Source organism: Melanotaenia boesemani, chromosome 18 (assembly GCF_017639745.1).
Source record: "Melanotaenia boesemani isolate fMelBoe1 chromosome 18, fMelBoe1.pri, whole genome shotgun sequence".
Taxonomy (NCBI): Eukaryota; Metazoa; Chordata; class Actinopteri; order Atheriniformes; family Melanotaeniidae; genus Melanotaenia; species Melanotaenia boesemani.
The window spans coordinates 10,650,861-10,678,407 of NC_055699.1; the positions used below are offsets into that span (position 1 = coordinate 10,650,861).

General features: G+C 36.8%; 1 protein-coding gene across 3 annotated transcripts; it reads right to left on the reverse strand.

Moving 5' to 3' along the window:
- Positions 1-209: 209 nt before the first annotated feature.
- On the reverse strand, positions 210-26,968 carry dnajb6b (DnaJ heat shock protein family (Hsp40) member B6b). Of its 3 annotated transcripts, none has more exons than XM_041967545.1 (10): positions 26,811-26,968; positions 18,968-19,091; positions 17,402-17,511; positions 15,594-15,656; positions 15,204-15,308; positions 12,395-12,532; positions 12,124-12,277; positions 11,953-12,023; positions 5,629-5,787; positions 210-3,380 (listed from the first exon to the last, which is right to left on the reverse strand). In XM_041967545.1, the coding sequence occupies exons 2-10, from the start codon at positions 19,030-19,032 to the stop codon at positions 3,271-3,273; spliced, it is 975 nt and encodes a 324-aa protein (XP_041823479.1). In that variant the 5' UTR covers positions 19,033-19,091; positions 26,811-26,968; the 3' UTR covers positions 210-3,270. The 3 variants fall into 3 exon arrangements, with proteins under 3 accessions (XP_041823479.1, XP_041823477.1, XP_041823480.1); XM_041967543.1 differs by having other exon boundaries at positions 15,591-15,656; XM_041967546.1 differs by lacking the exons at positions 210-3,380; positions 5,629-5,787 and having other exon boundaries at positions 11,143-12,023; positions 15,591-15,656.
- Positions 26,969-27,547: the final 579 nt, after the last annotated feature.

Genomic DNA, 27,547 nt, shown 5'->3' on the forward strand with positions numbered 1-27,547 from the left:
TTTTCATGTGGATGTAAATTTTTAGCTGAGAAAAATAAAAGTAACACTAACAAACTGAAAGGCAGCACATCACCATCTATCATAGAAGAGACATATTTTGGTCAATAAAGCGATTCCGTTCCCATACCTATAAGCTCAGACAAAGAGAGACGTCCAATTAAACGCTGCTGAGCTATAAATATATTCCCACAACTGTGCACATAAATGGACATGTTTATAAAGTGTTTATTTTAAAAAAAAAAAAAAAAAAAAAACTTTTTTACATAAAGAGAGTGAAAGCAGTTCTTTTAGTCATGGAACTTCAGTTCAAGACCCTGACACACATGTTTCTTCACTTTTACTCACCCTTTTCTTTCAGTTCACTCACTCTTAACTAATAGATAAAACAGCCAAAACTACTAGATTATGGTTACATCTCAAAACTAATGAATGTAGGATAGGAAAACATTTTGGTTTGGGTTAAACTTCATAATGCTGTTAGATTACAGCACCCCAAGACTATTAATAGTATGACCCTGCAGACAAAACAGACCTACTGGTCCATATGAAGGCACGATTGTGCACAGATAAGTCTTTTGAACAGTCCCAATAACAAAAAGATTTGCTGTCTGATTATTAGCGACAATGATGAAGCAGCTGCACGTTACTGAAAGCTCAAAATTATAAAGTGTGATACTGTATAACAAAAAGTTGACTGCCATAGAGAAAATGTATCCTTGAAGCATTTAATGATGGAGTCCATAGAAAACAAACTTTTCTCTGACATTTCCACATTTACAATCAGTTATCATGAAAAGGAGCTTTCAAGGACTGATCAGATGAAACACTTGTTTCTAAATCTTTGCCAAAATGTCACAAGAAGCTGTTGCTGAAATTCACTTCATAAAAATAATCCCTATAAAACAGAGTTTAGGCGGTAATAGGGACTTTTCCTTGTTATTGAGGGTTCATATAAGAAGGAACAGAACATTTTAATCTTTTTGTAATACTCTCTAATGCTTTCAAATTCTTTTACTCTCCCAGTTTCCAGTTTTTCCTCTCCCTCTTTGTCTTTTATGAAGGAAGAATCCACCAAATAGCTTGACCTTCACTTCCCCTTACATGCATTACTGCAGTAATTTTCCTGCTTATATCAAACAAGGCTGCCCTTGTAATCCTTATACCTGAACTCTGTGAATACTCACAAAACATGCTGTTAAAACGAGAAGTCCAATCTTAAAAGATTCATTTAAGCTCTGAATGGTCACTCTACATCCAAAAAGCCCACCCACAATAAATATAGCAACACATGAACCACTTGTACAAAACTAAGAGTCAAAGCAGAGCTGGACCTTGGCATAGGCCATAGGCAGCCGTTCAGCGTGCCTCTCGCTGCAGGGGTGGGCACTGTGAGTTGTCAAAAAAATTTAATTAAAATAAATAGATGACTTAGAGCCCCAAGTGGTGCTTTTTCCTCATGCTTTGTCTTGAAAATAAAAGACTAACTAATGCATATGACCCCACATACCTCCCTATTGTTTCTCATTGTTTGACCTGCATGGAGCCTGTCCTACACTGTGCATTGTAGGAGAGACAGAGGGGACGCGTTATCAGGAGTGCATGTCACGTAGCTATTAATATTATTGACAAACGTCAACAACTCTTCCAAATGCTGAGTAGACACTGCTAGAAAGTGAAGAAAAGAGGCTTCAATGTAGAGGCATTACTCACATTACTAGCTAAGCTGAAATAAAGTAGTTTCCTCATGATGCAACTGTAACTGCTGTGGGACTATATAACTGTGGTTCAATCTCATGTTTCAGTGATACAGAATCACAGTTGTATGTTGTTTAACACATCAAATCTGTCTGCTGCATTGTTGCTTGTGCAGAACTTTAACAGGTAAATCTGCTCTACACCTGTTCACATTCACAGAGAAAGTATTTCAGATCCCTCTAGGAGCTGCCGCAGAGGAACCTTCATTTATATCGTTACCACCTGCTAAAAAATGGAAGTTTAGCTATTTATTTCTCTGTCTCTGATCTCTCTGATGTCACTGCTATGTATGTAGTCATTATTATTATTAGTTATTAATTGTATTATTAAAATATTACTGAATGTTACAGTTAAACTTGTCTAGCAGTTAGAATAAATACAGATCATAGTTAAAATAAGGTTTGTTTAAAGGCTAAAAAATTAGGATTATTTTATGTAAAAATAATTTAAAATGTTCTCATTTGTTGCGAGGGATAACAGGAAGCTTCCCTATAAGCAATCTGTCTCTCTACATTAACAATGTCTTTGTCAAGTTTTTCTCCTTTCAGAGTAAGAGTTAAGTGACGGAATAACTTCGGTGCACTGTGTAGCTTTTTCCTATTTCCTGGTTCCTTAACCAATCAAACAACCATTTGCCAAACAACAACGCAGCCTTTGGTATTTTATGTCAGCAAAAGAGCAGCAGCGTGCAGGGAAAACAGCCGCTGTGTGGCATTTGTTGATTAATGTAGCTTTTGTTTACACTCTATTTTATGCTAACGTAAATTAGCATGTGAAATTAGCATTGCAAAGCATAACAACTTACTGTGTGTGAATCATCTTCGCTCGTCATGATGTTGGCTGGTGCAATGGTGCAAAGGTAGTTTAAATGTGGGGGTGGGCTCTCTGTGTTTTTCTCTTTCGACTGCAGTTCTGATTTGAAGCACTAGATGTCAATGGTACTTATTTCGCCTTTAAACAATGCCCACTTTATATGAAGTAGAATGACACAACAGACTGGATGCAGAAGTGTAACAGTCTGGATGTTCTGTTTAAATCCACCTACAAGTCAGCCAACAATTAACAGCAGCAGCAACAGGTGAACACCAATTGGAAGCAGGTGATGGCAGCAGTTATGTTTCTAATGTCAGTATGGCCAAATCCCAACCAATTTTGGACATAATCCAATCATAGTCACAACATTATTCACATCAAACACATGCAGCTCACCCTGGTCTATTTATCTAGAATGTTCTTGTCTGTTTGTATAATTTTGACATGACAATATGACAATAAATTGGCCAAGTAGGGGTGGACACCCCTAATTATAATCTCGCATAAGGCACCAAAGTGGCTCTGCGTCAAAGTGAGGTCACTTTTGTTTGGCTGAGCAAAAAGCTAATATAATGGTTTTGATAGACAACAGAAGACATGGTGCAGCAGTGAGGCTGTCTCTGACACACTCTGACACATAACAAATGGCACCTCTGCCAAAAAAACTAAAGAAAATTCAGCATGTAGGTGTACGTGAAGTATTTAAAAAAAGGCACCAAGTCCACTGAACCGAGGGAAGAGTCGAGCAGCTCGTTTCTTTTTGGACTCTGCCTCCTTCAGCCACATTTTCTTCCTCTTGAAGTCCATGTGTCCTTGAAAATTAGACATAAGTAAATCATTAACATCAAATACAGACATGTTTTACAGGCTTTATAAGCAAGGCTTGTTGACTGTAACTACAAGACTTATCAGTTTCAATAAATAATATTATTGAGAATTATAAATGACAGTAATAGTCTGGATCTTTAAAAAGGATACGAAAAGTTGTCATGTAGCACCTTCCTTGCAAACCAGCCCTGTTTATCTAATATAAAAATTAAGACAAGTAACATTTTATTATTTTCTACTCTGGCATTTATATAACGGATGATGTCACAGTGAAAATAAACGTGAACATTACTTCTTCAAATTAAAGTATCATACATATTGTTTAAGTCATGTTATTAGTTAACACGTCTGGTTCTTAGATCCTTATGTTGTCATGGTGATTTAAAACAACATGTCCACATCTGTGTCCTATTCTCCTAATAAAGGGAAAAGATTAGAATGATTTTGGAAGATTTTTTTGCAAGGAGATCAACTTTTTTTGTTATTTTTGGCCTTTATCAGATAAAAAATTGTCACTAAAAATTGTAAGATGTTAAAAAGAAAAAAACGATTTGCTAAATCTGCGCAATTTATCCAACTGACAATAATTAAAATTTACTCTGCAGAGTTCTGTGTGCGGGTAAATAATTAGTCCTGCTGTAGTGGCTGTGGAAACAGTACCCAACATGTTGCCATAGCACTACTTTTAACAACAACTGAAATGCTTTCCCTACTTTTGTATTTTGTGTCACAATTTTTAATTTCATAATGCACCAAATATTTTTAGTGGGTAATGGATCAAAACTGTGCACAGGCCAGTATTGCATATGGAACAGTGCTGTAGTAACATGTGCAGGATGTGGTTATGCATTGTTTCCTGAAATAAACAAGGCTTCCTTCCAGATTATAGCATATCATGCTAAAAATCCAGTTGAGCATGAATGCATCTTCACAGATGCTGATGTAACCTATACCATGTACACAGATACTGGCTTTTGGACTGTGTGCTGATAACAAGATGGAAGGTTTCTTCCTCTGTAATGTAGAGGACATTAAATCAATGATCTCCAAAAGTAGTCTTGAATTCTGATTTTTGTCAGAGCATCAGAGTTGTTCTTGTTTTGTTTATTTTATAATTTACAGACCATCTAACATGAGCTCAGGCCCAGAAAAATTGACTGTGTATATAGATGTTCTGTTTGTTTCTGTGCCTGCAAAAGTTTACACTTACATTTGTTGATGCAAAGACATTGGTTTTCAGTAGTGGTTTTTAGACTTTTTTTTTTTTTTACTCAGGTTTGGAGATACAACAGAAATAAAACAAAGGTGTGCAGTGATAGCAGTGAAAAGCAGTGGGGGAATATGGCTGTTTTCAAATTCTATGTGTTGGCAAAAAGGTTAGCTACATGGCTGGACTTGAGTAGGGTTGTACATGTTGCATAGATCATTGTGCCCTCTTGCTCATGAAGCTGTGCAAACAGTGCAAACAGTTTTTTCAGAATCCTTTATGAAAGCATTTTGTAAGGGTATCTGTCTTTTGAAAAAACTTCCAGGTATTTATTTACATTATCCATTTTTGAAAGGTGTTTATGGTTCCAGTGTAGCCCTTTTCCAGATGATCAATGCAATTCAAGAAGAGAATAAAGCTGATCTCATTTATATTTGTAGCATAGCTACAAGTTTCTGTGGATGATCAATTATTAGTTATTAAAGAAATTAGATTCTGCTTGTTAACTTTATCCTCTGACTTCTCAGAACTTGGTGCCGATTTTTCTCTCATTGAGTTTCAGAAAGCAGCACTTGTTAAAAACTCTCTGAGGAGCAATATTAGAGTAGTTTGTGTCATTATCTCGGAGAGAGAATCAAGGTCTTTGTTTGCATCTCAGTAGGAAGTATGCACACTAAAATTAAAGGTCCCCTCCTTAACTAACGAAGCCTCCATTATAAAACATTCAGGGGCTGTGTGTTGCAGATAATTGCTCAGCTTTTGTGCCTGACTTCCTGACCCCTTGAAGGAAAACAGGGGGTGGACTCTGACCTCGAGTCGTTACTATGACGTAGAACAGAGCTGCCTAATGAACATCTCCATCCTGGATGTTTACATCTGCCAATCAAACATGCCACTCTTCTTCATCGTGCTTTGTGTGGCCATCAGACACAAAAGCAGACAATTAGCTACGCTCATTACGAGACTTTAAAGTAGAGTTCTGTGTGCTGGTAATTAATCAGCTCTGCTGTGGCGAGTGGGCGGACCTCTCGTTAGTCCCAGGCTCTGAGGCCCGTGCTCCTCCTCTTCCTCTGAGGGGTTTTGGTTGGAGTTCCTCAGGTAGCGCTGGTGTAGGCCGAAGCCAGGGAGAGCGTTCTGTCTGCAGCGTCGAAACTCCTCCTCCAAGGGGTCTTGGGCTGCGATGTCTGCGGGTGTGAGAAGAGCAAAGTGGGAATGAATCACACCTAAGCTTCTTGCTGTCTAGATGGATTGCCTGAGGTGTTCAACATTAAATCCATTTTTTTCCCAATGCAACCTCTCTGAATTTCATCCTTTCTGACATATGTGTGTTGCAAAAAAGGAAAGCATATTGCCTTCTGATGCCCTTGGCATTGTGAATACAATCAAACAGGAGAAAATAGATACACACATCTATTACAGCAAGTTGAGCATGAGTCCAAAAGGTATATTGATGTAACCAGCAAGAAACAACAAAAATGATATGAAACAATTCCCTAAGGACAGATAGGACCCCCCCGCCCCTTTCTTTTCAAACGCTAGACATATATTTCATTCATATTTCATCTGCCTGACTTTATTGTGATTAGTCATGTAAATAAAATGAGATTTGGTTATTCTTTTCTCTGGGTAATTTACATTTATATTGAATTAGTGGCAGGCAGGGAATGGGGTTGGTGGGTTGGGGGTTATTATGCTGGGAGATTACAGGCAGATCTCATCGCCATTGTGTTGTGTAATTAAGGCAGCGGAGAGTAGAAGAAAGGAGGCCAGATGCTCACTGTGCTGAAAGTGGTCCCATTTTGAGGAAGATCTGCAACAGGATCACAAAAATCTCCTTCACAGTGTGTGTGATAGTCCAGACTTGAACACATCACAAGTCATCACAGACATTTAGTGCAAACTGTGAGCATCTCAGTATTTATGCAATACAGCAACATACAATTCATGTGTGTGTTCCCCATGTTTTCTCTTTGATTTGATCAACTTAAATGTACAGTGATGATGTCAATAATTTGCTAAGTGAATCATAGTAACAGAATTTTATCTACCAAAACAAATACAGACAATTAAATATAAATGTGCCTAAATATTTTGGAAATGAATTATAATTTTACTGAATTACAACATCTACACAACGGTGAGACCTGCCAAAGAATTTGAACACCTTGTTTCAGAATTTCATTAACCTTGCAACAAGTTTTGCTGGTAAAAACTCTCAAGATGCTTCCTGGGTAAAAAAGTCCGTAATAGAAGACGGGGAAGGTTGATTTGGTTTGTAGAAAAAACACAACTCAAGACATGAATTGTTTGCAGCCATCTGGAGGATTTGTTTGATTAGGACACTACAACAAAAAGAAAGGCAGACCAGTTTACCAATAAGCCACAGGCTGGATGAACACGAGAAACAAAAAAGCAGATTTCTTAAAAAATAAAAATAAAATAAATAAATAAAAAGGCAGGCATGAGGAAAAGCAATTCCTGCATATGATAAAACACGTCAGAGGTTTAATCATGCTTTTGGGTTTCTTTGCTGCCTTTTGGAGTGGATGCATTGAATTTATCAAAGAAATGATGAGTAGAAAACTTTAAAAGCTGTGACCGACAAAGTCTATTCAGCTTCTTTCTAGTGTCATGTGCCAATAACTGTGTTCAGATCTGAATTTTGGAGTCTGTACTTAAACGTGAGGGATTCTATTAATTCTAACCAGCTCTGTATACTTTAGAGGGGGTTCCTTTGATTTGTTCAAGTGGAGCTCAAGGGTTTTGGGACCATCAAAGACAACTGCCTGATCTCAAGCTCAGGTCTTAACTCAGACAATGCCAATGCTGGATTTCAGTTCTCTTTGAATCAGCATCTTATTCCTGCAGGTCATCCTTTTTGACCCAAGTCCAATTCCTTTTTCACAAATTCTTTTCTATTGTGTTGAGGCTAAAACTGGTTGAATAGTTTTCTAAATGTTTATTTTCTTGGTTTCTCAATGAAAATATCCAAACTTTATAGGAAAGCATGTATGCTGTTTTAGTTCACGACTTGAATTATTTCATTCAGAACTTACAAATCAGCTTGATAAATTGAAAACACTGAGATGGCTGAGATGCTGACTCTCGGTGGACCACCAGACAAGCAGGACAATTGGTGGTTTTGTTGTGAAGGCTGCAGGAAGGAGGGGGAAATCCTAACCTGCATTTGTTTTGTGATCTAATCAGGTGAAGTTAGAGGGCTGGATTTAGCTAAAAATGTTTGTGACTTAAGGGTTGCATGCTTTCTTCCAGTCTTCTTTACCCATGATGATCAGCATTTGCATCTGTAGAGTCCACTTACCTGACTAAGACGCCTGCTATCAAGTTACATAATCCATCGACAGTTAATTGATTTAAAAAACAATATCAAAGAGCAATGATGATAATGAGAAATTTTAATGTTCATAAAAGCGGCTTATTATATTATGGATCGAGGATTTAATTCAAAAAGCAGAGTGAACATAGTTGAGCTCTTAAATGCTTTCATTTGCAGCTTTGTCTTGAGAGTGCCTGCCATTCGTCTCTGGGCTAAACAATGCAGTCTGCCTAGAACTAGACTGAAATTCAGACACCAACATGCACCTAAATACACAGACACATGAAAACTATGTGTAACAGACAAATGACACCTCACAAATAGTAGACTTAAGTTTCAGTTGTCGACTAAGGTGGACTAAAATAAATCAGTGCTCAGAAGAAGTCAAACTCCACATGACAGCTACAACCAGATTATTTTCAACAGTCCATCTTTTAGATGTTCAAGACATCTGATGTCACGCTGATGTGACCGTACTGCTGAGCACAGTCAGATACAGTCCTTGTGCAGACATGGTCAGATACACTGAGAGCTTATCTTTGCCATCGTTCTTAAAGTGACCAGTGGCTTCGGGCTGGGTCGTAGATTTGTGCTAAGCTGTCAAGTAGCCTACACAGTTTTTCAATCAGAGATGGGGGATTTTGAACCAAACAGTGCTTTAAGCCAACAGGAAGCCATCTGTCATAACATGAGGAAACTGACAGCAAATCACACTCTTGTGTCATATTGTAAGAGATGGATGGCGGGAAAGGAGCAAAAGTTGTAAGACTTTATTTGCAACATTTTATAAAGTAAAACTTCTTTCATGGCTCATTAAACAAAGGGATGTGCCCATTTTCACAATTAACAATTGCTTATATTTATATATGCATATTTGATTTGCTTATTTTCCACTTTTTCTTACTGAAAAATATATACATAGTTACCATACGTCACTCCTTTGAGTCAAATAAGACCTCAGGTTTGACAATTGCTTTCACAGAAGTGCTTTTTCAGTCTGTCTTTTATGCGTTTGTATGCAAACACTGCCATCTAGTGGCCACTTGGGAGTCCAACTTTAAACTTAAATGTCAGGTGAAATACAGCAGATAAACCACTGTTTTAAATAGATTCGCATTAGACAGCCATTACTTTCAAATCATAAATAATAATTATGTGAATCTGAACACATACACACATCGCACACATATTTAGGTTAACAATGACGTACACTTCCTGATGTTCAATACAAACAGAATATTAACACCCCCTAACAAAGGTTTATTCGACATCTGTCATGCATCCTGTCTCTACTCTGAGCTCTCTCTAGCCAGAAAAAGTAAGTCCGATTTTGACTCTTGCTCTGTCACTTTCTCTCTTTTCTTCACTTTCCTCTAATAATGTTCTCAAGCCTGTCTTTGCTGAATCAGCCATTGTGAGCTTCTGGCTAATTTTTGGTCATGTTTGCATTTTGCCAGTGCCCTCTCCACTAGAGGTAACATGAGGTGATGTCTGCAATCCACAGAAGTTGCTCAAGTAGTGCAGCTAATCTAGGATGCCACATCAATGCCTGCTGTGGCAAGGTTGGGTCAGCCTGTGACCTGATCATTCCACTTTTATTTTAAGTAGAATTTGCAATCCAGACCTCCATGGGTTAATGATTTTGATTTCTATTGATCATTCTTATATTTGGTTCTCAACACATTCGACGAGGCCTATAAAGATTTCCATCTGGAATATTTTATTCATCTAGATCTAAGATGTGTCTGGTGTTTACTTTGTTTTGAGCAGTGTGTATGTAGATAGATGTAGGTACATCATACATACATAGGTAGGTAGGTGTGCGTGTGTCGTTTATTCAAACGTTAAATGTACTTTGATTTTCTGAGAGCAAATCTCCCGTCAAAAAAGGGAAAAGAGAAGTGTCCAGAAGAGGGAGCTATAGTACCACAAATTCAATTCCCGTTGTAACACATATTCAGTTGCCTCTTACAAATAGTCTATTTTTTCTAATTAGTCTAATAACGTTATCATTCTTGATTTGATTTGATTTGATTTTATTGTGTGGGTGTATAAAAATACAAAAACAGGCTCGGAACAAACGGAAAGTATAGGTTTTGTAGGGAACACCGGCAGAACGGAAGCGTCACCTAGCAACAGGACTGCGCAAGCGCAAAGACAGACTTCAGTCAGCGCACTGGTGAAAGAGAAACTGGAATAGGATAGATTAAGCTTAGCAGGAGAAAGAGTGGTCTTCACAAAGCCGATAGACTACCACAGTAAACTAATTTTATATTCGTAGACGTATAAAAAGCCAACTATCAGTATTTGTTGGTGAAAAATTCACGTTTTAGTCTGACTCACTGAAGGCCTCACCCTGCTTCAGTTTGTTTCGCAAACACGCAATGGGGCTTGTGTAAATAAACTAACCTTGAGCACATTCCTCAAAAAACATACTTTTCTTGTTATCTGAGCCAGTGCCTACCACAGCCTCTAATAGATGTAACCCTCAGTCTGAACCAGCTAAATAAACCTTTAACGAAAACAAACCCACACTTAATTACCAGCATAACGAGGAATTGTCTGCTTATACACGTTTCTGAGGCTGAACAATGTTTTATTCTGACTGCAGAAATGTTTCTGCAGAGCTCAGGATGTTCTAGACATGAGGTGCACTATCAGCACATTTACAGCCTTATAAAAGTGTGCATGTGGGAGGGGTGTTGTGAGAAAAAGTACAGGGAAGGACACAGGAATCCTCCAACTGGGCGTTGTTTCATTTTCATCTGATTTGTAAAGGTAAAGCACACCTTCCCACTGGGTTAAAAGAAAAGAAAATAAAAAACACCTCAGGGTTTGAAGCAGCATTTGAAGACAGACCGTCTCCACTGTGAACAAATAGTTTATCTTACCTCTGAAATTATGAAGGGGGTGACCTTTATGAGTACACATATGCACACATATTTCCAGCATATTGAGCTGTTACTGACCAAGCCTTAAAGTGAGTGAATCACACATTAGTAAGTTAAGATACTGCACACGGTGAGCTGTTTGATGGATACTAAGTGTACAAAAGAGGCAGCCGATGTGGTTTACTTTTATTGCAGTTGTGTAAAGCAGAAATCAATCATGATCAGGCATAAGCAGACGCCTCACACTTCCAGGAAGAGTGAGATGTTTCAAAGTTACTCAAGCAAAAAGAAACACACAAACACTCACTGGGTGATTGCGGTGGTATTTCCATTAAGTTCCACAAACTGAACTTTATTGACCAAATCTGAGCTTTTTAAAAGAACAAAAAATTCCTCTGTGTGCATTTGCAAACAGTGAAAGCTGTAATCTCGAGTTGCAGTATAAACTGCTGATAGTTTTAGTGAAACCATAACAGAGCCTCCTTCAACAGCAGTCATGCAGAAACAAAATCAAACACACTGTGGTATTTCAAGTAAATAAATGTAAAAGAAAATGCAAGTTGTTATAATTAATTTATTAATAATCTATGTCATTCTTATTACACTCTCATAAACAATAGCCAACATGTTAGAGATGAAGTTCATGTTAAAGACATTAGGGTGAGGTGGTTAAGCTTCCCATTCACTTGTTAAACTGGTCAAATAAAAAGAGCAAAAATGTCATGCGCAAGTAAAATGTACACCATCTTGTTTTCCTGATACAACACAGAACAATATACACCCCAAAAGGAATAAAAAAATGTATAGCACATGCTAAACTTTGTGCATATAGCAGAAAAGTACAATTCAGTTGGTGTAGAGAACAAAAACAAACCCCAGCAAGCTGGTCCCCCCCAAAAAATAAAGGAATAAATACAAATATACAAACACTGAGAAAATGTCTCTTGCCTCCCTGGCTGCTAAACTAATATAAGAAAAATTGTTCTTTGGGAATGAGATGCAGGAGGACAGAGAGAGGAGAGACCAACTGCAGGAGTTTATCCAGATGAGAAAACTTTATGTTGGTCAAATGCTGTGGTAAGATAATTACTTGTTATCCAGTCTTAGTGGCTGCTCCTTACCATTAACTGTAAGAGATTTTAACTGACCATCCTCCACCACTTCTACCCGCTCCTGGCCATTCTCAACAATCCTATTCACACACAAAGACAGAAAAAAAGCTCGTTCAATATCAAGAAATAAGAATGATTAAAGAATTATTACAAATACTGGTAAGTTAAACATTTAGGTACCGTTTTGTTGTAATTTTTTTGCCGTTGACAATCTTGGTGGAGGTTGACATGGATTTGAAGTTACCCATCCCTCCTCCACCACCGCCGCCGCCAAAGGAAGAAGAAGAGAAGGAGGTGAATCCTCCTCCACCCATGTCTCCAAATGAGCTGAAACCTTAAAGAACAGCAAACATTTGTTGGTTAGAAAAAAAAAAATCTCAGGCTAGAAAAGTGTTTTTATTTGTCCCAACTCCATCAGCAAAATGTGAAGTTGCTTGTTGAAAGAACACACCTGAATCAAACCCTGAGAAACTTGGCCCAAACCCTGGAAAGCCACCAAAACCAAAGAGGGACCCACCAATCCTGCTCCGGCTTGCACCTCTTAGATGACCATGACCACCTCCAAAAAAATCATCGAAGGGATCATCAGCTGTGAAGAAATCAGAGTCATCTGTCAATAAGCAACACAACTATGCATAACTCACGTCACAGTATTTCTTATAAATGTTCACTACTCTTTCCACTTGGTTTTAGTCTTCCAGCTGCAGGAAAGATCTAGTCCTTCAGCTTCATGAATTATCTTATTTGTGCACCCTGAAACTTAAGTCTGTGGATGTGATACTGGATAAGGAGGATTTTTTTTTTTTTTTTTTGGCTGAAAACATTTGCATCTTCAAAAAACTCCAAGTAGCTGATGAAGTAAAAATAATAATAAAAAGAAAAATTGAAAAAAAAAAAAAAAAACCTGCAAAGCATGACACAGCATTCAGTAATTTGTGGAACACTCTTATGTCCCAAAACTGAAAGTGCCAAGCGCTGATTCTCATTTGAAAGCCCTGTGGACCTGCTGCTAATTGCACTCTGCCAATCTGGGTCACCCCAGCAGGATGATGCTGGATCACTGGCACCATTTGCTGAAAGAAGACTCCTCCTTCAACCTTGAGTGCACTGCGGCCGAAGCAAGAAAGCTTTGCTTGGTCGCTCTGACAGGAAGCTTAAAATAAAAATCTGTGCTACTGTCCATTTACAAAAAAGATGACCTTAGAGGACAGAGAGAGGAGCTTTTACAAAGCTGTGGAAGAATGAGGCCTGGAAATGGTGAGGAATGTTGTTCAAAGATTTGGACTGTGCTCCAATTCTAGATTTATGCACTGTGAACCAAGCTGGGAGGAAAGAAAAAAAACACTACAGTATAATTAAAGAAAGAGCAAAAGGAACTTCTGCAGATGTGATCCATCAGAACTTCTGAAGACTTGTTAAATGCAAAATTTGGAGATTAGAGTGCTGAGTTTGCCACATTAGAAAGACAGTTCCAACAATACTAATAATATACAACAACTAAGAAAAACACAACTTTGGAACCACAGAGATCTAAGAACCAGACATATAGTGGATTATGCTTGTTTAAATCTAAATGCTACAAGTCCAGTTAAAGGAGCTCTTCATTTTGTTGAATTTGCAGTGCATAGAAGTGTACCGAAGAGTCAACTGACATCTCCTCTCGCTCTCTTTCTTTACATGTTCGTTCGTGAATAAGTGTGCTGTTCTTGGCAAACAACTCGGCAAACATCGCTGTGTGAGTCTGTATTTGTCTCAACAGCATGCTGCACTCACTTCACCCCCTCCTTCCCCCAGTCTGCTGGACGCTCTAATGTGGCTGAATGACAGATCCACAGGGCCAGCTGCTGCTGAGACGAGCTGCTGAACAGTCACTGCTGGAGGCTGGATGGGATTTTAAAACATATCTGAACCTCTTTTTCTGGCTGCCATCTTAAAGGGTGACCGAGACAGCCAAAATGGCTCTTGAAGACACTTAGGAGTTTAAATGAACTTTAAATGAACTTGATCTATCCAGCTGATTCAAGCATTATGAAGATTGTCTTGAATCAAAATAGAAGCTGAACTTCAGTCTTCTGTATAGTGGTGTGGACAGCTTTATGGTTAGCTTAATATGTTATGGTCACTATTTACTGAGGAGAGTAAACAGCAACAGCCGAGTCGCACAAACTGATCTTTTTTCTGTAAACACAACAGTAACACATGTCAATATCAAAAAGAAGTTAATAAAAGCAATCTTTATGTTTGAAAACTTCAATTACAACACATATTACAAACGTTCTGACCCAGAGTGCACACACTTGGCGTTATTACATTCACTTTTGTTTTAATACAGAAGCTATTTCTGAAAGCATTCCAGTTGAGTGATGTAGACACTCAAATCCATCCTGTGCCTGCGTCTGAACTCCTTATTTAGAGCTACACAAAGTGAACTACACATGCCTCCCAATCAGCCGTTAGCTGAACTCAGACACCCTTGACAATCATTAACGGTGTATTACTTGATTATACCTAACACGATTACTAACAATTAACGGTTTGATGCCACATAAGTGATTTCAATTAACGAACGGCCACTGGCCAACACGTTCACACTATTTCACCAAAGGTCCAGTAAGGAATAAAAGAAAAAGCAGATGAGAAACTTGAAACATTTACAGCAACTCTTGAAATTATTACCAAGAAACAATTCCACCACTGGTCGGTGGAGTATCTGTCACTTGAAAGACATATATTTTAATCTAATAATACACAGAATTATATATTAAAAAAATGGTTTTATTCTGTGCAAGTAAGGCAACATATTGAACCTGAAGTCAACAAACGCCCTGCAGATAAATTCAGCATTTCCATTCATGTGACATTTAGTGGCAGACAACCTCCTGATGTGAACAGTGCTAAGTGTATTGCAGATGCTCATCACAGCGTTGTGAGGGATTAGCACTCAGATGTTTTCCTGGGTCTAACGCTCCATCCTCAAAATTTTTACACCACAGGAATTACTAGCTAATGGGCAAACTAATTAGGAAATGGAAAACCAACAACAAAAAAAAAACTGTACATTACATACAAACTGGGGCTTTCTGTCTGTTCTCGTCTTTCTGTTGAGCTTTTCCAGGCCACCAGTGTATATTTTTGACCAGATAGAAGTTAATAATAGCTACTGCATACTCCCCACTAGTCTCTGCCTTTCTTCCATCTATGAAAAACAACAAATCCCATTAGTGCCCATGAGTGGACAGACAGGAATAAGATGGACATACCAAAAAGATCTGCAAATGGATCTCTGCCACCAAAGAATTCCCTGAAAACGTCTTCAGGATTACGGAATGTGAAGCTGCTGCCACCAAAGTGATCATAGTGTCCTCCTGCAGACCAATAAAGAAAAACAAGCTTTTAAAACTACATTCATGTTTATTAAGACAACACAGCAAACAACAATCATTTTACATCATAATGCCAGTCAAACGCCACACCGGGAGAACCTGTATCAACACCATGCTGCTAATAATTAGCTAGTCAAAGGAGGCTAAAAATCCAAGATTGTTTTTAATCCTCATCACAATTTCTCCATTACAAATGTTAATTATATCTTCTCCAATTTTAGTAATAATTACAACAATAGCTTATTTTTAAAATGGACTCCTTACCGCCTCCTCCTCCTCCTCCTGAGAGGCCTTCTTTGCCGTATCGGTCATAAATATTCCTTTTGTTCTCTGAAACAAAGAGACAAGAACTTTAGAAAACATCAGAAATCTAAAAGACAAAGTCAAATTTCCATAATATTCCAGAATATTATTAGGATTAAAACATTCCCTTTTCATTTTCATAGAAAATTAATTAGAATTAATCAACTAATTAGTTATTATATACTTTCATTCTGACTGGTTCCTTGGTATGAAAAAAACACTACCTGCAGATGTAGCACAAAAGCAAATTATCTCTCTTTTTTTAGTAAAAATAATCACTTCCAAAATGCAAGTCACAAAAATTTTATTAAATATGAAATATAACAATTTATGCAAAACTCTCAGTTCTGAGCATCGTTAGTCAAAACGACTTAAATTAAGATATTCAAAAATATATTAGAAAAAAAAAAACTAAATTTATTCAACAGCAGGGACGTGAGAAAGTCAGCCTGGCCAAGCTGCACTTGAACTAAGAGCTGTCTCACCACAAAATCTAAAATAAGACTAAATCAATCAGCAGTATTTTTGTGTCATAACAAAAGAGAGGAACTCACTCTAGTGGAACAAGTCTGACACTGAACCATGTAAATTCCTACAAATGATAACGTCTGTATCTTGAGACGGAGTGTTTGGAACAAAACAGTGACTCATTAAGTGATACAGGCTTCCTCTGTATTCTCTAACCCACGTTTGAATCCAGACACCATCACATTTATAGCATTAGTCTCATTCACTGAATGGCTAGAAGTACTATACTGAGTTTGTCTTGACCATCTAGTCATCGGACAGCCAAATATGTGTAAGATGCAAGTTTATTACTAAATTCAAGTGACAAATGATGTTGTTCATAAAGGATAGGAGCAATAACAATAATTAAAACCCAGTGTAAGAGCCAAATCTTATAGCATTTTGTATCCATTAAAATGTTTACTACATTTAGAATTAACATTCAACTTGATTTTAAACACAAGGTGATACATAAAAGTGGTTTAGAAAAAGTGAGTGGGAGAAGATGAATTAATTTAAAACTGGAACCTGAAGTACTTTATTTATTCAGTATTTTCTCATCACCCATCTGAGACATTAAGCATCACTGCGTTCATTCACGACAAAAGGAAAAAGTCATGAAAGGACATAAGTGAAATGCTCGCAGATATAAAAACACATTAAATATTAAATTAAGAGTAAAATATTGGAAATATTCTCTTGCAACAAAATTTTGTGAAAAAAAAAGCTTCAAGCAAATCTGGTTTAAAAATAGTCTTGACTCAAGGAACGCTGCTTGGTTCAGGTTTGTGGTGTAATCTATTATTATTATTATTCATAACACTCATAACAAGTAGTTTTCATATAGCAGTTGTGCAGTATTAGCAGAAAAAAAAGACACCCTTATTAAGCCTTGTTTAACCGTCACCCTTCGGTTGTTTAACAAAGCAAACAGGACATCCAGCATAGCATAAACAGTGACATCATCTTCACCACACTGTGAAGAATATGCAAGTTTAAATTTAGTAAAAATATTTCATAATTCTCAACAAAATTATTAAATGATTAATCAAGAAAAAGTACATAAAAAAATCTTGAAAGTATTGTTTACACTTTGTCCTGTAACATATATGTATGGAATTGATAACAGGAACAACGTTGGCTCAATAATAGAATTTAATGTGATCAAACCTTTTTGTACCAGCTGAGATTAGACAGTAAAATTTTTCATATTTGAGGTGATAATGGCCTTAAAAATAGTGCACATCAAAGAAACTAAATCTTACCGTCTGAAAGCACTTCATAGGCCTCTGACAGCTCTTTGAACTTTTTCTCTGCCTCCTCCTTATTGTCTGGGTTTTTGTCTGGATGCCATTTTAATGCCAATTTTCTGTAACTGAGACACAAATACAAGAGTTAAAATGGGCAAAAAATATATGCAAACAAGTAATAATTTTAATACAGAGGTTGGTGGATGAAATTCTGTACCTATGTGAGACATAACCACATGTAAGTGGTTAAGTGGTGTGGGAGTTTTTTGTTGTTGTTGTGGGGCAGGAACCATGACAACAGCATACACATGCACTCTTTAACAATTCTATACACTCCATCCTTCTCACCCATGCAGAAATTACAAAGACAGGCTGAACTGCATTGACAAGCAGAGTAGGCCTCTAACAGCAGCTTACGCTGCATCAGCTGTTTGTTTCTAAACCCAGCAGCAGAAACAGAAGCTGTGAACAAGACAAGGGACTGAAATTCAGACAGAAAAAAAAGGCTTCAAACAATCCAGGGATTGACTCTCTGACAGACCAGCAGTGAATAGTCTTTGTAGTCGACATCTTTGTTGTAATCAGTGACATTATCTTGCTTGACATTATGATCTCTGGTCGGATGGCCAGGCCAAGCTGAACAATGTTACTTGAAAACTGGGTAGTATATTGGTATTTTGTAGTCAGCTTGTTAGTTCTCCTGAGAGAGCAGACTTTTCCGAACAATCAATGTTCAGACTAAACCTTTTAAGATCAGTATTACCACTTTTCTTCCTGATTATAATTTAATATCCATTCAGTTTAATCAACAAACTGAACAATAAGTCTTTTTTGTCTTCTGCTGTATTCAGTACCTTAACAAGTATTCACTCGTACACCAACATCAAATTAAAATCTTTGCTTTTAAATGACGCTTCAAGAAAAGTTTAATATTCACTTAAATTCTTCCAGGTGTGAAAAGGATTTAATAAAAATCTATGGCAAATCATTACAAATCACAGGGTCAAAGGGTCATAGTACAATTAACTGACTGATGACACTCAATAGTCAGAGACAGCAGACTCAAAGCTTTCATAATCTCTGTGCTGCATTCTGGGAAAATTTGATATAATTGAGATAGGTTGATCTAATCAGCAGCAATCAGAGCTGCTTTATAGTCTTGTCTCTCCTGTTTTTACCTCAGTGAGTTACTGCTTCACTCAAAAACAATTCCCCTCAAGCGCAGATCTGTTTTTCAACAGACTTCTTTCTGTCCTCAACTTTTGAGTAGTCTTCACTTTTCTCCTTCTTTTCTCGTGAAAACAAATGTTTCTTTGGGAGAAGCAGGTGAGGAAATGTTAGCTGTTCAGAAGCTGACTGTGAGTCATAATGGGTGAGTGTAGGGGAAAGGTATTCGACTGCAGAAAGGTTACAAGAAGAAGAGTGGAAACTTTCTGCATTGCATTCTCCCTCTCTCTCTCCTTGTGTCAGTTTATACAGCTCCAGGGGGATATTATTAACTTATTACCCCCCCGTGAGAGGCCGACATTTAACAGCAACACCAGGAGAAAAATAGAGCAGAAAAAACTAAAGGGCACTTACGCTTTTTTGATGTCCTCTTGTGTTGCACTTTTCTGAACTCCTAATATCTGGTAGTATTCCACCATTGCTTTTGTCTGTGTGTGCTTGCAGGTGCTGTTTTATGTGGGGGTCTTCTGCGTTACCTCTGTGGAAATAAATGTTTGTTAGGGCATGTTGGTTTGATGACATAAAGCCCAACAAAGTGCAAATGAACATAGCCACGTGTGATCAGCGTGACACCTCCCTTCCAGACCAGGGGGTACACTTCAAAATGGGAGGAAGGGGGTATTGGCAGTGAAAAGGGTGGAAATACCCAACACTGCTGCTCTGTACTGAAATAGCGATGCTGGAGAGAGGACAGCTAAACTAACACAAGCCCAGTAAAATTACACAATAACAGAGATCATGCTTCAGCCTGAGGCTGTATGAGAATGTGAAAAATGTCTTTTCATTTTTTAAGTTATCTATAAAGGGCCAAGAGGTTTTTTTTTTTTAACATGCACTAATGGACGTTATGAAACCTCTAAAAAACAAGACACAACAAGCCTTACACAACGTCAAAGTATGTCTACTTGAGTTTTACCCACCCTTAGTGGTAGGTCTACACCAAATTATAAAACCAAATGAGATTTGGCCAAAAACTTCTCTTTAAGGTAAGCTATATTTTACTATTCCTGGCTTACTATCTGAACCAGCCCCATTTTAAAGTTCAATAAGCTTTTAAAAAGGCCTAAACCTGTAGGGTTGCCATTTCAAATTTCCCTGTTCACCACATGTACATTCACTATGCCATATTTTTCTATATTTAATGAATATCAAACTGGGATGACATAAATAACTCATTCATGCTCCTTTATTGGATTTTAGAGGTTTACAGCACAGTAACTGATCAGTATCATGTATATAGTCATTAATTGTATGTTTAATTTAGCTCCTTACAGGGTTCTCAGTCAGCTGAAATACAAAAACAGCAGCCAGGAACCATTTTTAAACATCCCATGAAATAAGCACCAGGCAGCTCTAGTTTAAATTGCAGCTGTTACTGGAAAAATTAAGAAACAAACATGCAAACATGACATTTACCACTTACAAAAAGAGAGGTTCGCCCTCTGTCTGCCTTTTCTAACCGTCCTAACATTCAATCAAACTTATTTCTTAAACAGCTGCTTTTCAAAACAATCAATGCTTTAATCTACACACCAACTTAATTTTTTGGTAGCTTATGAATCTTCAAAGTGTACAGTAAATCAAGTAAATGTGAAGTAATGGGAGAATATATTCTAGAGGATACTTTTATTAAATGATTTATAAAGAATAATAAAAATAATTGCAATTGACCAAAGAGCTTCATCTAAAAAAATAATACAATTAAAAGCAGCACCAAAGAATAAACAAAAACATCAAAATAACACCGAAATAAAACTCAAGAAATAATTCAATTATTAAGCCCAGTACAAGATTATATAAAGACATCATCAACTCATCCAGTCTGTATTAGTATTCCAATCTGGAGCAAAAAAATATATAATAATTTGAAATCCAGACCATTATCTTTTCTTAATAGGGCCACTGAGCTTGGAAGAAAGAATCAAAATATAAGTGATGAACCCAAACTTATTCTGTTTTCCATAACTAACAAAATAATCTGTTATATTGACTCTTGTAGAAATTAGACAAATTACCACAACTGATAAATATACATTCATTCTGGATTCCTTTCCCCAGCTTAACTTTAATGAAAAGCAGCTAAATAAGAACTTGCTTCCCTTTGCTTGTACATTTTTAGGCAAAATGTCAAAACATATCTTTAAACTATTGAAGATTTTCTCTTAGTAGTTATACTTAAAAGATAAACAAACCAATGAGCAAAACATGAGTGCACAGTGTCCTGTTTGTTCGCTATTTATAACCTGTGCCCTTTGCGGTTAGATTGTGCTTGTGTTATGCAGAGGCCAGACGGTGTTTGGCACATGGCAATGCCATTGAGTTTTTCTTGATTGGAACACAGTACAGGCACTTGACGCTTCTTTCAGATGCCTGTGTCAGGCAGTAATTTTGATCTTCCCTGGACACTTTAATATCCTCCCCCTCTTTGTCTGCTCAATATCCCCATTTACCGATTTAACTTAATGATTACAATACCAATCTGTCTACCCCACATCCTATTACAGACTTTACTCTAAATATAGATATATGTCCCAGAGTGAGATTACTTTGCTCTGAGTTTTTGTAAAAAAAACAAAAAAAATTGAGTCCATGTCTTTTTAAAATGCATCTCCTTTTACCTCTCTGACTTGATCCATGACTAACCCACTTTAACATCACTGGTTCCCTGCAGCAGTAGATTTAACGGACAACAGTGACTGCTAGAGAGCCAGTTCATGGTTCTGCACACTGCATGCACATTTGTTAACTTGTGTGCTGATTTACACCTTGCAGTAGCAATACATAGCTAACACAGAACGGATGGGTCCTTGTTTTACTAAGTGTGAACTATTCCTTAGAGTAAGCAGAGCACATATGGGTCAACCAACCCCATCACGCATCAGTGAAGCAAAGCGATTTTTTTTTTAGACTGTGACATAACAATCATGTCTACTAAACAGCTTTAATGTAGATTAAAGCCAGATGCAAATAATGTAGCATAGTTTTACTTTAACTGCAGCATGCTCTGCCACCATCACTGACCACTTTTTTCACAAAATGACTTTTTCACTATGAAATGTTTCCACTAAACCTTTCAGAGGAAGTTCCAGTAAACATGTACATGATCACAGTTTGCAGTAGTAAAGCTATCACCATTAAGCGCCTTACATCCATTTTCATTACTGACACGGCCAAATAAATATTTGCAAAGTACATAAGCTAACTTCAAATAGTTTTTAACACACATTATTTGTATCTTTGGGCTTTTTTGTGAGCCAGACTTTAAAAGTAGTCATGAAACTGAAATTTGTACCAAGCCATGTGGTGCTAAAGTGGTTTATAATACAATTGAAAAAATTTATCCATCTTAAATTTAACATTCATGCATGGACAAGTTCATATCAAACATCAAAGGCAGCTGCACACCTAAGTATCCAAAATGAAGCCTCTCCAAAGCTCCTTAGGCTGCACTGAGAGATGAGGTGAAGACCTGAGTGACAAGCTGCTTCTCCTGTGTTTACTGGAACAAGCTGATGATGTTTGGTTGTTTGTTGATGATTTAATTCCTTTTGACAAGTGCTGAGGACAACTTTACCAGCACATGGGTCCGCACCAAGAGACATATGATCATTAAAAGAAGTGTGATCTCTAGTTGGTCTCATCTCATTGCTCAGTCATAGTGTGTGATTAAGTCACAATATTTTGGGTGAATTTGATGACTGTGCCAATACTGATACTAATCTTGGCTTCCTGCAGGAGAGAGTAGAAAAAGCATCAGTAGAATAAGTTTTCCACTAGCTCCTAAACACATCATTATCCAGCCCAGCAGCTAGGAAAAAGCATTTGCCTTTTATATTCCTGAATACTAGAGGTATAACAAGACACTGATCTAGATCAATACGTCAATTCAGTATTCCAATAGCATTGCTCAAATCTGGAAATATTCATAAAATATCAATACTGTAATTATCTGTAGATTTTTTAACAAAGAACAGTTGTAACTGTTTCCATTTGCTTTGTTCCAACAAGCAAAATGTCTCAACTTCATGAAGAAACTGCCTATATCCAGTATAAAGTGTATATAAATGATAAAGCTAGATTGTACTACGTTGGTTATTAGGGCTGGGTATTACCACAAATTTCCTGATTTAATTTGATTTTGATTAAATCCAATTCAATATCAAAACATTTACAGCTATTTAACACACCAATGTTTTTTTTTTTATATTAAAGACTTCCTCAGATAACTAGATTTACAAAACACTGAGCCCGTTTACATGTTAATCTAAATCAGACATCTGAGAGTAATCACATAATTGTAGTAATCTGATATGACACATCTATCTAAATTGTTGTCTACATTTATTTCAGAGAACGTATGTGCATGGTGGCGCCACTTCCTGTCATTTTTAAAACATTTGGTGTTTGTTGAGTATGACGAAACCCACGGTCTTAGTTTTAGCTGCTACTGTGGGCGGTAATAAGCAGCTTAATAGTATACATGTGAGTGTTGTTCAATGGGGAATGAAAAAAATCTGGATTTGCCATTGCCTCTACAAGCGAAGCTGATTTTGGGCAAATTCGTGCCTGGCCACAACTGTGAACATAATCCACCAAAACAATTTTTTTTCCTTATTTATGAAGTTTGATAGTTTTCTAGCCTTACATTTAAATTTTTTATCATCGGGTGTCCAAAAACAAAGTTATTACAAGTGCTATTATAAAAATCCAAATGTGGTATTATCCCAGCAGGTCGGTTATAGCGTCACCATCATATGCTCTGTGTAGATCCGCAGGACTTGATGCGCACCTCTTCAATACCCGACGTGCACTCCTGCTTGCAGCACGGTTACGCAGAAGTACTTCCTTGTGATTGGTCAGTTTGTGATTTTGTGTTTCCAGATTTTTAGTTTGATTTAGATTAATCCTATTGTTTTACTCCATTCACTTTACATTTTTATTGTAATTATTAACTTTTAGCTGTTCAGTTATGTTGATTGTTTTAGACCAGGGGTCTCCAACTCCGGTCCCTCGTGAGCTACTGTCCTGCAGGTTTTAGACGTCTCCTACTACAACACACCTCTGCACAATTATATAAACATTTTAAAGCTCAAACAGATTGTTATAAAAATGCATTTGGTGTGTTCATGAGCTCAGAAATAAAATATAATTTTTTTTTTTATTTGATCAGTTTATTATTTGATATAAATGGAAGTGATTGTGTTAAATCAGCATGTGATATTGTCATATCAATTGCTGGTTCCTGAATTAAATCAAATTTAAATCATATCTTGGCTGTATGTGTGCTACAGTATAACATGGAATTGCTATCAAGTAGATATATGATCAAAGTTGTGACTTACACGCCTTCTACATACCACAGACAGATACAATCTCTATAGTTACTGAAGCCAGTTTTACTTCATCATCATCATCATCATCATCATATACTGACGTTTGTGTGCAGGAATGTTGTAAAAGGCTGTGTTCCAACACCTACTGTCTTGTCTGAGATGAGTGGGGAAAAAATAGGAAAAATTAAAAAGACAACCAACACTAGATTAAAAAATGAAAAATAAAACTAAAACCACAGTATTAAAAAATAAAGTTAAGGAATGACAATAAACTTCATACCAGACTCAAACCTGTGTTTTCACATCTGCATCACCAGCTAATCAAGGTATGAACTTGTTTTAATGATTTCCGTTTACTTAAGAACACCCAACTTAATTATCTGTAGAACAACTTCAGGTTTTATCCAATGACTGAGATCTCCGGTTAGACTTAAAATCTTTTGGTTTGGCACCCATATGACTGGTAATAAGGCAGCTAGAGAAGATTTGTTAGTGTTCGAAAACAAATGTGATATTAACAAACACAAGATCACCAGACAAAACAGGCTAAGAGCAGCCAGGACCTAAATAAATCACGGCTGACTATACAGAAAAACAGGTGACAGCTAAACACAAAACAATGACAAATTTCTTCCCTAGCATGAAATGATTCATATGAAATAAGTGTGTTTAAAAACCTTAGAGTGTGTACATTATTCTAGTAATTTAAGTGGATTTTTTCCAGTTACTCTTTATTAAATCTTAAAAGGAAAGCACCATGATGTTCATGCAAACACAACACAGAAACTTTCAGTTGCTAAATAATGGATAGCAGTGTGGGACTTAAATGAAGGTTAGTACTGTAGACAAAAGGTCAACTTGATTGTGGCATTTCTTCGTAAACAAAACACAAAGCAGTAAGAGCTTATTATACCTTTGTTCTGATCATTTAACTACAAAATGTCACATCAAACTACAATCAACATGAAAGAACCTGAATTCTCCATTCCAAACATAATCTGTGGAAATGATGGACATGTTAATCCGATGTTAGATGATAAGCTGATTTGGAATATCACCAATGATAGCTAGGCACTGGTTCTCCTCTGGCTCCAAAAGATCCCCTTTAAAAAAGTGTCAACTTCTACATAGTATTAAGCAAACAAATTATATGCCCCTGGGGTAAAGTTCAATAAAACAAACTTGGTAATACTTTACACTCCTTGAAGTTTCTCCTAAATTTCATCTGCATGTTTAATTTGTTGGCTATTTTCCCTCTCTGTGCTAACTTCAGTTTCTGCGACTTGGTTTACTTAAGATAAATCAGTAAACTATATCCATCATTCATCAAAAATAAAGTATCAAACATTGTTCATTATTGCACTATAAGGCTGGGAGTAGTCATTACTTAATAATTTATTATGATAATTACTATTTAAGTTTAATTAAGTTTTCATTTTCTCTAATAAAATGTCACAAGATGGTAAAAACTGTTTAATAAACAGAACACAATGACTTGAAATTAGAATCTACAAATAAAATGGAAGTAAAAATAGTTTAAGGCTTGTCATGTTTAAATTCTAGTAAAGTGGAGATTTCTAACTCAAAGAATAGCACAAAACTTTTTAAATAAATAGCCTTTATGAATACAAAACCATAGACTTTATGGGAAACCATTATTTTAAGAACAAAATATAGATAAAAGATATTGCAGAGAAACACTTTTGTCATAACAGCGGAGTCTGTAATATTTAAGTAAAGACATTGTCCCACTAAATATGCACTCCTTTGTATAAATTTCCTGAATGGGTATAACAAGCTATATTTTGTTCTACTCCTCTGCAGGAAGTTATTTAATTTGTTATCAGTGTGCCCCTGAGAATATTTAGTTTTTTTTCATGATGTAATGTGGTGATCATGTGACCTACCTGATCCTGCTGGTGTACTGAATAAAATGTTGTGTGTCTGCCACGCGGTTGTTTACAAAGAGCAAGTACGTGTGATGTGTTTGTCACGTTAACTGCCGTGGAGGGAAAAAAAATCTGCTAACAATAAATATTACTGATGATTTAATGTTTACTTACATAACCTACATAACCTACTTATTTTCTCTAAGGCCTTGGTAACCAAAAGCAGTCCTCTAAATAAATAAAACAAACAAACTTTCCTCTAAAAGGAAGTTCTCGAGCTAAACCGGAAAAATACCTCATTTTTCTGTAAACGCCACTTTAACAACAAGCCAATCAAGCATCTGAAATGATTAGGTAACATGTAAAAGCAGCCAGTCATTTTTAAAGAAACTTCCAGAAAGTCTTAAAGCTGAACGCGTAGTTTAAAGCCAAAATAACTTGGAAGCACAACTTTATCGGTAAAATAAAAGTGGAGTTACATGTGAGGGTAAAATCACTTATAAAAATAGTGCTCTCGTAACTTGCATATTTGAAGGGAGACTTTAACTACTTGAGTCGCTACAAAAAATGTCACATTATAATACAATAGTGACTTGGTGTGTTCATAACAGACAAACAGACGCTAAACCTTTTAGACATAGAAGCTAATGTAGCTAACTATCGCAAAGTTATTAATGTTAAGTTTACAGCTACAGTCAACAGTAGCAAACTGCTCGTCTAGCTTAACATTAGTAGGTACTCCTATCGTCTAGAAAATCTGTATTTTAGGTTCCACTACAAAAAGCCAATATGAACTGGAATGGTGTTAATATATATCCTAAAAGAACACCGACGATAGCAGCGGTCATGTAACGGCAGCATCATCGTGTGTATTTGAGTATATGCGGCAGGAGATTCTTCGTCGCCCTGTAAGCAAACTGAGAGTGTGTCTACCCAAATGGCACTTAAACCTTATCTAAAACAATAAGTACTTACCCGTCGCAAAGAAATATCTGCTCCGACTGGCTTCTCTGTTGTTGCACTCTATCTCTGCCACTGTAGGGGGAAACCTTGGTAACAGCTGGTGGCGACTGGTTAATGATGGTGGTGTGGCTACTGATATGTGGCCCACTACGGTTGCTGATGCTTTCAAAGCTATCGGATATCAGAACTACCTAAATAAGCCTTGGCTACACTTCTAATAAAATAGGCCTACAGCCCCGTTGATTATTTTAGTCATGGCTTTGACTCACTGTTGTATACTTGTGTGTGAAAGTGTGGGGAACTCCTTTATCGAGCAGGATGTTCAAGTGACTTTTTTTCAACCTTGTGAAACTATCGTAGTTTAACTAAAATAAATGGTTTTGTACTGCGGTGCTACTTCTACTACTACTACTACTACTACTTCTTCTTCTTATTATTATTATTATTATTATTATTATTATTATAGCAGTAGTAGTAATAGCTGGGTTTCCAAGTTTCCTTTCTCTTTCTGCCAGGCCATTTTGATGGGCCCTTAAAGCCTCTTCACATGCAATTTTGCTTCAAATTCAACATTCAGTTTATGTCTTGGTGAAGCTTAGTGGGACATATCATGATTTACATAAATGTAAGCTTATAAATGCCGAAACTCTGTATTTACACTGTCAGTGTTTCAATGATAAAGGTTTTTATATTAAAATTCAGGGCTTTAGTACTACAAAATTATTTGGAAACCCAAATCAAAATTTGTA

What these genes read in the sequence shown, in the direction of transcription:
- dnajb6b (XM_041967543.1), bottom strand. Translation starts at nt 19,032, where the DNA reads ATGGTGGAATACTACCAGATATTAGGAGTTCAGAAAAGTGCAACACAA. An exon ending in TTTCTCAGGGTTTGATTCAG is followed by an intron (nt 12,278 to 12,394) that starts GTGTGTTCTTTC and finishes CTGTTCTTTAAG; the next exon opens with GTTTCAGCTCATTTGGAGAC. An exon ending in GAGCCTGGGACTAACGAGAG is followed by an intron (nt 3,381 to 5,628) that starts GTCCGCCCACTC and finishes CTAATTTTCAAG; the next exon opens with GACACATGGACTTCAAGAGG.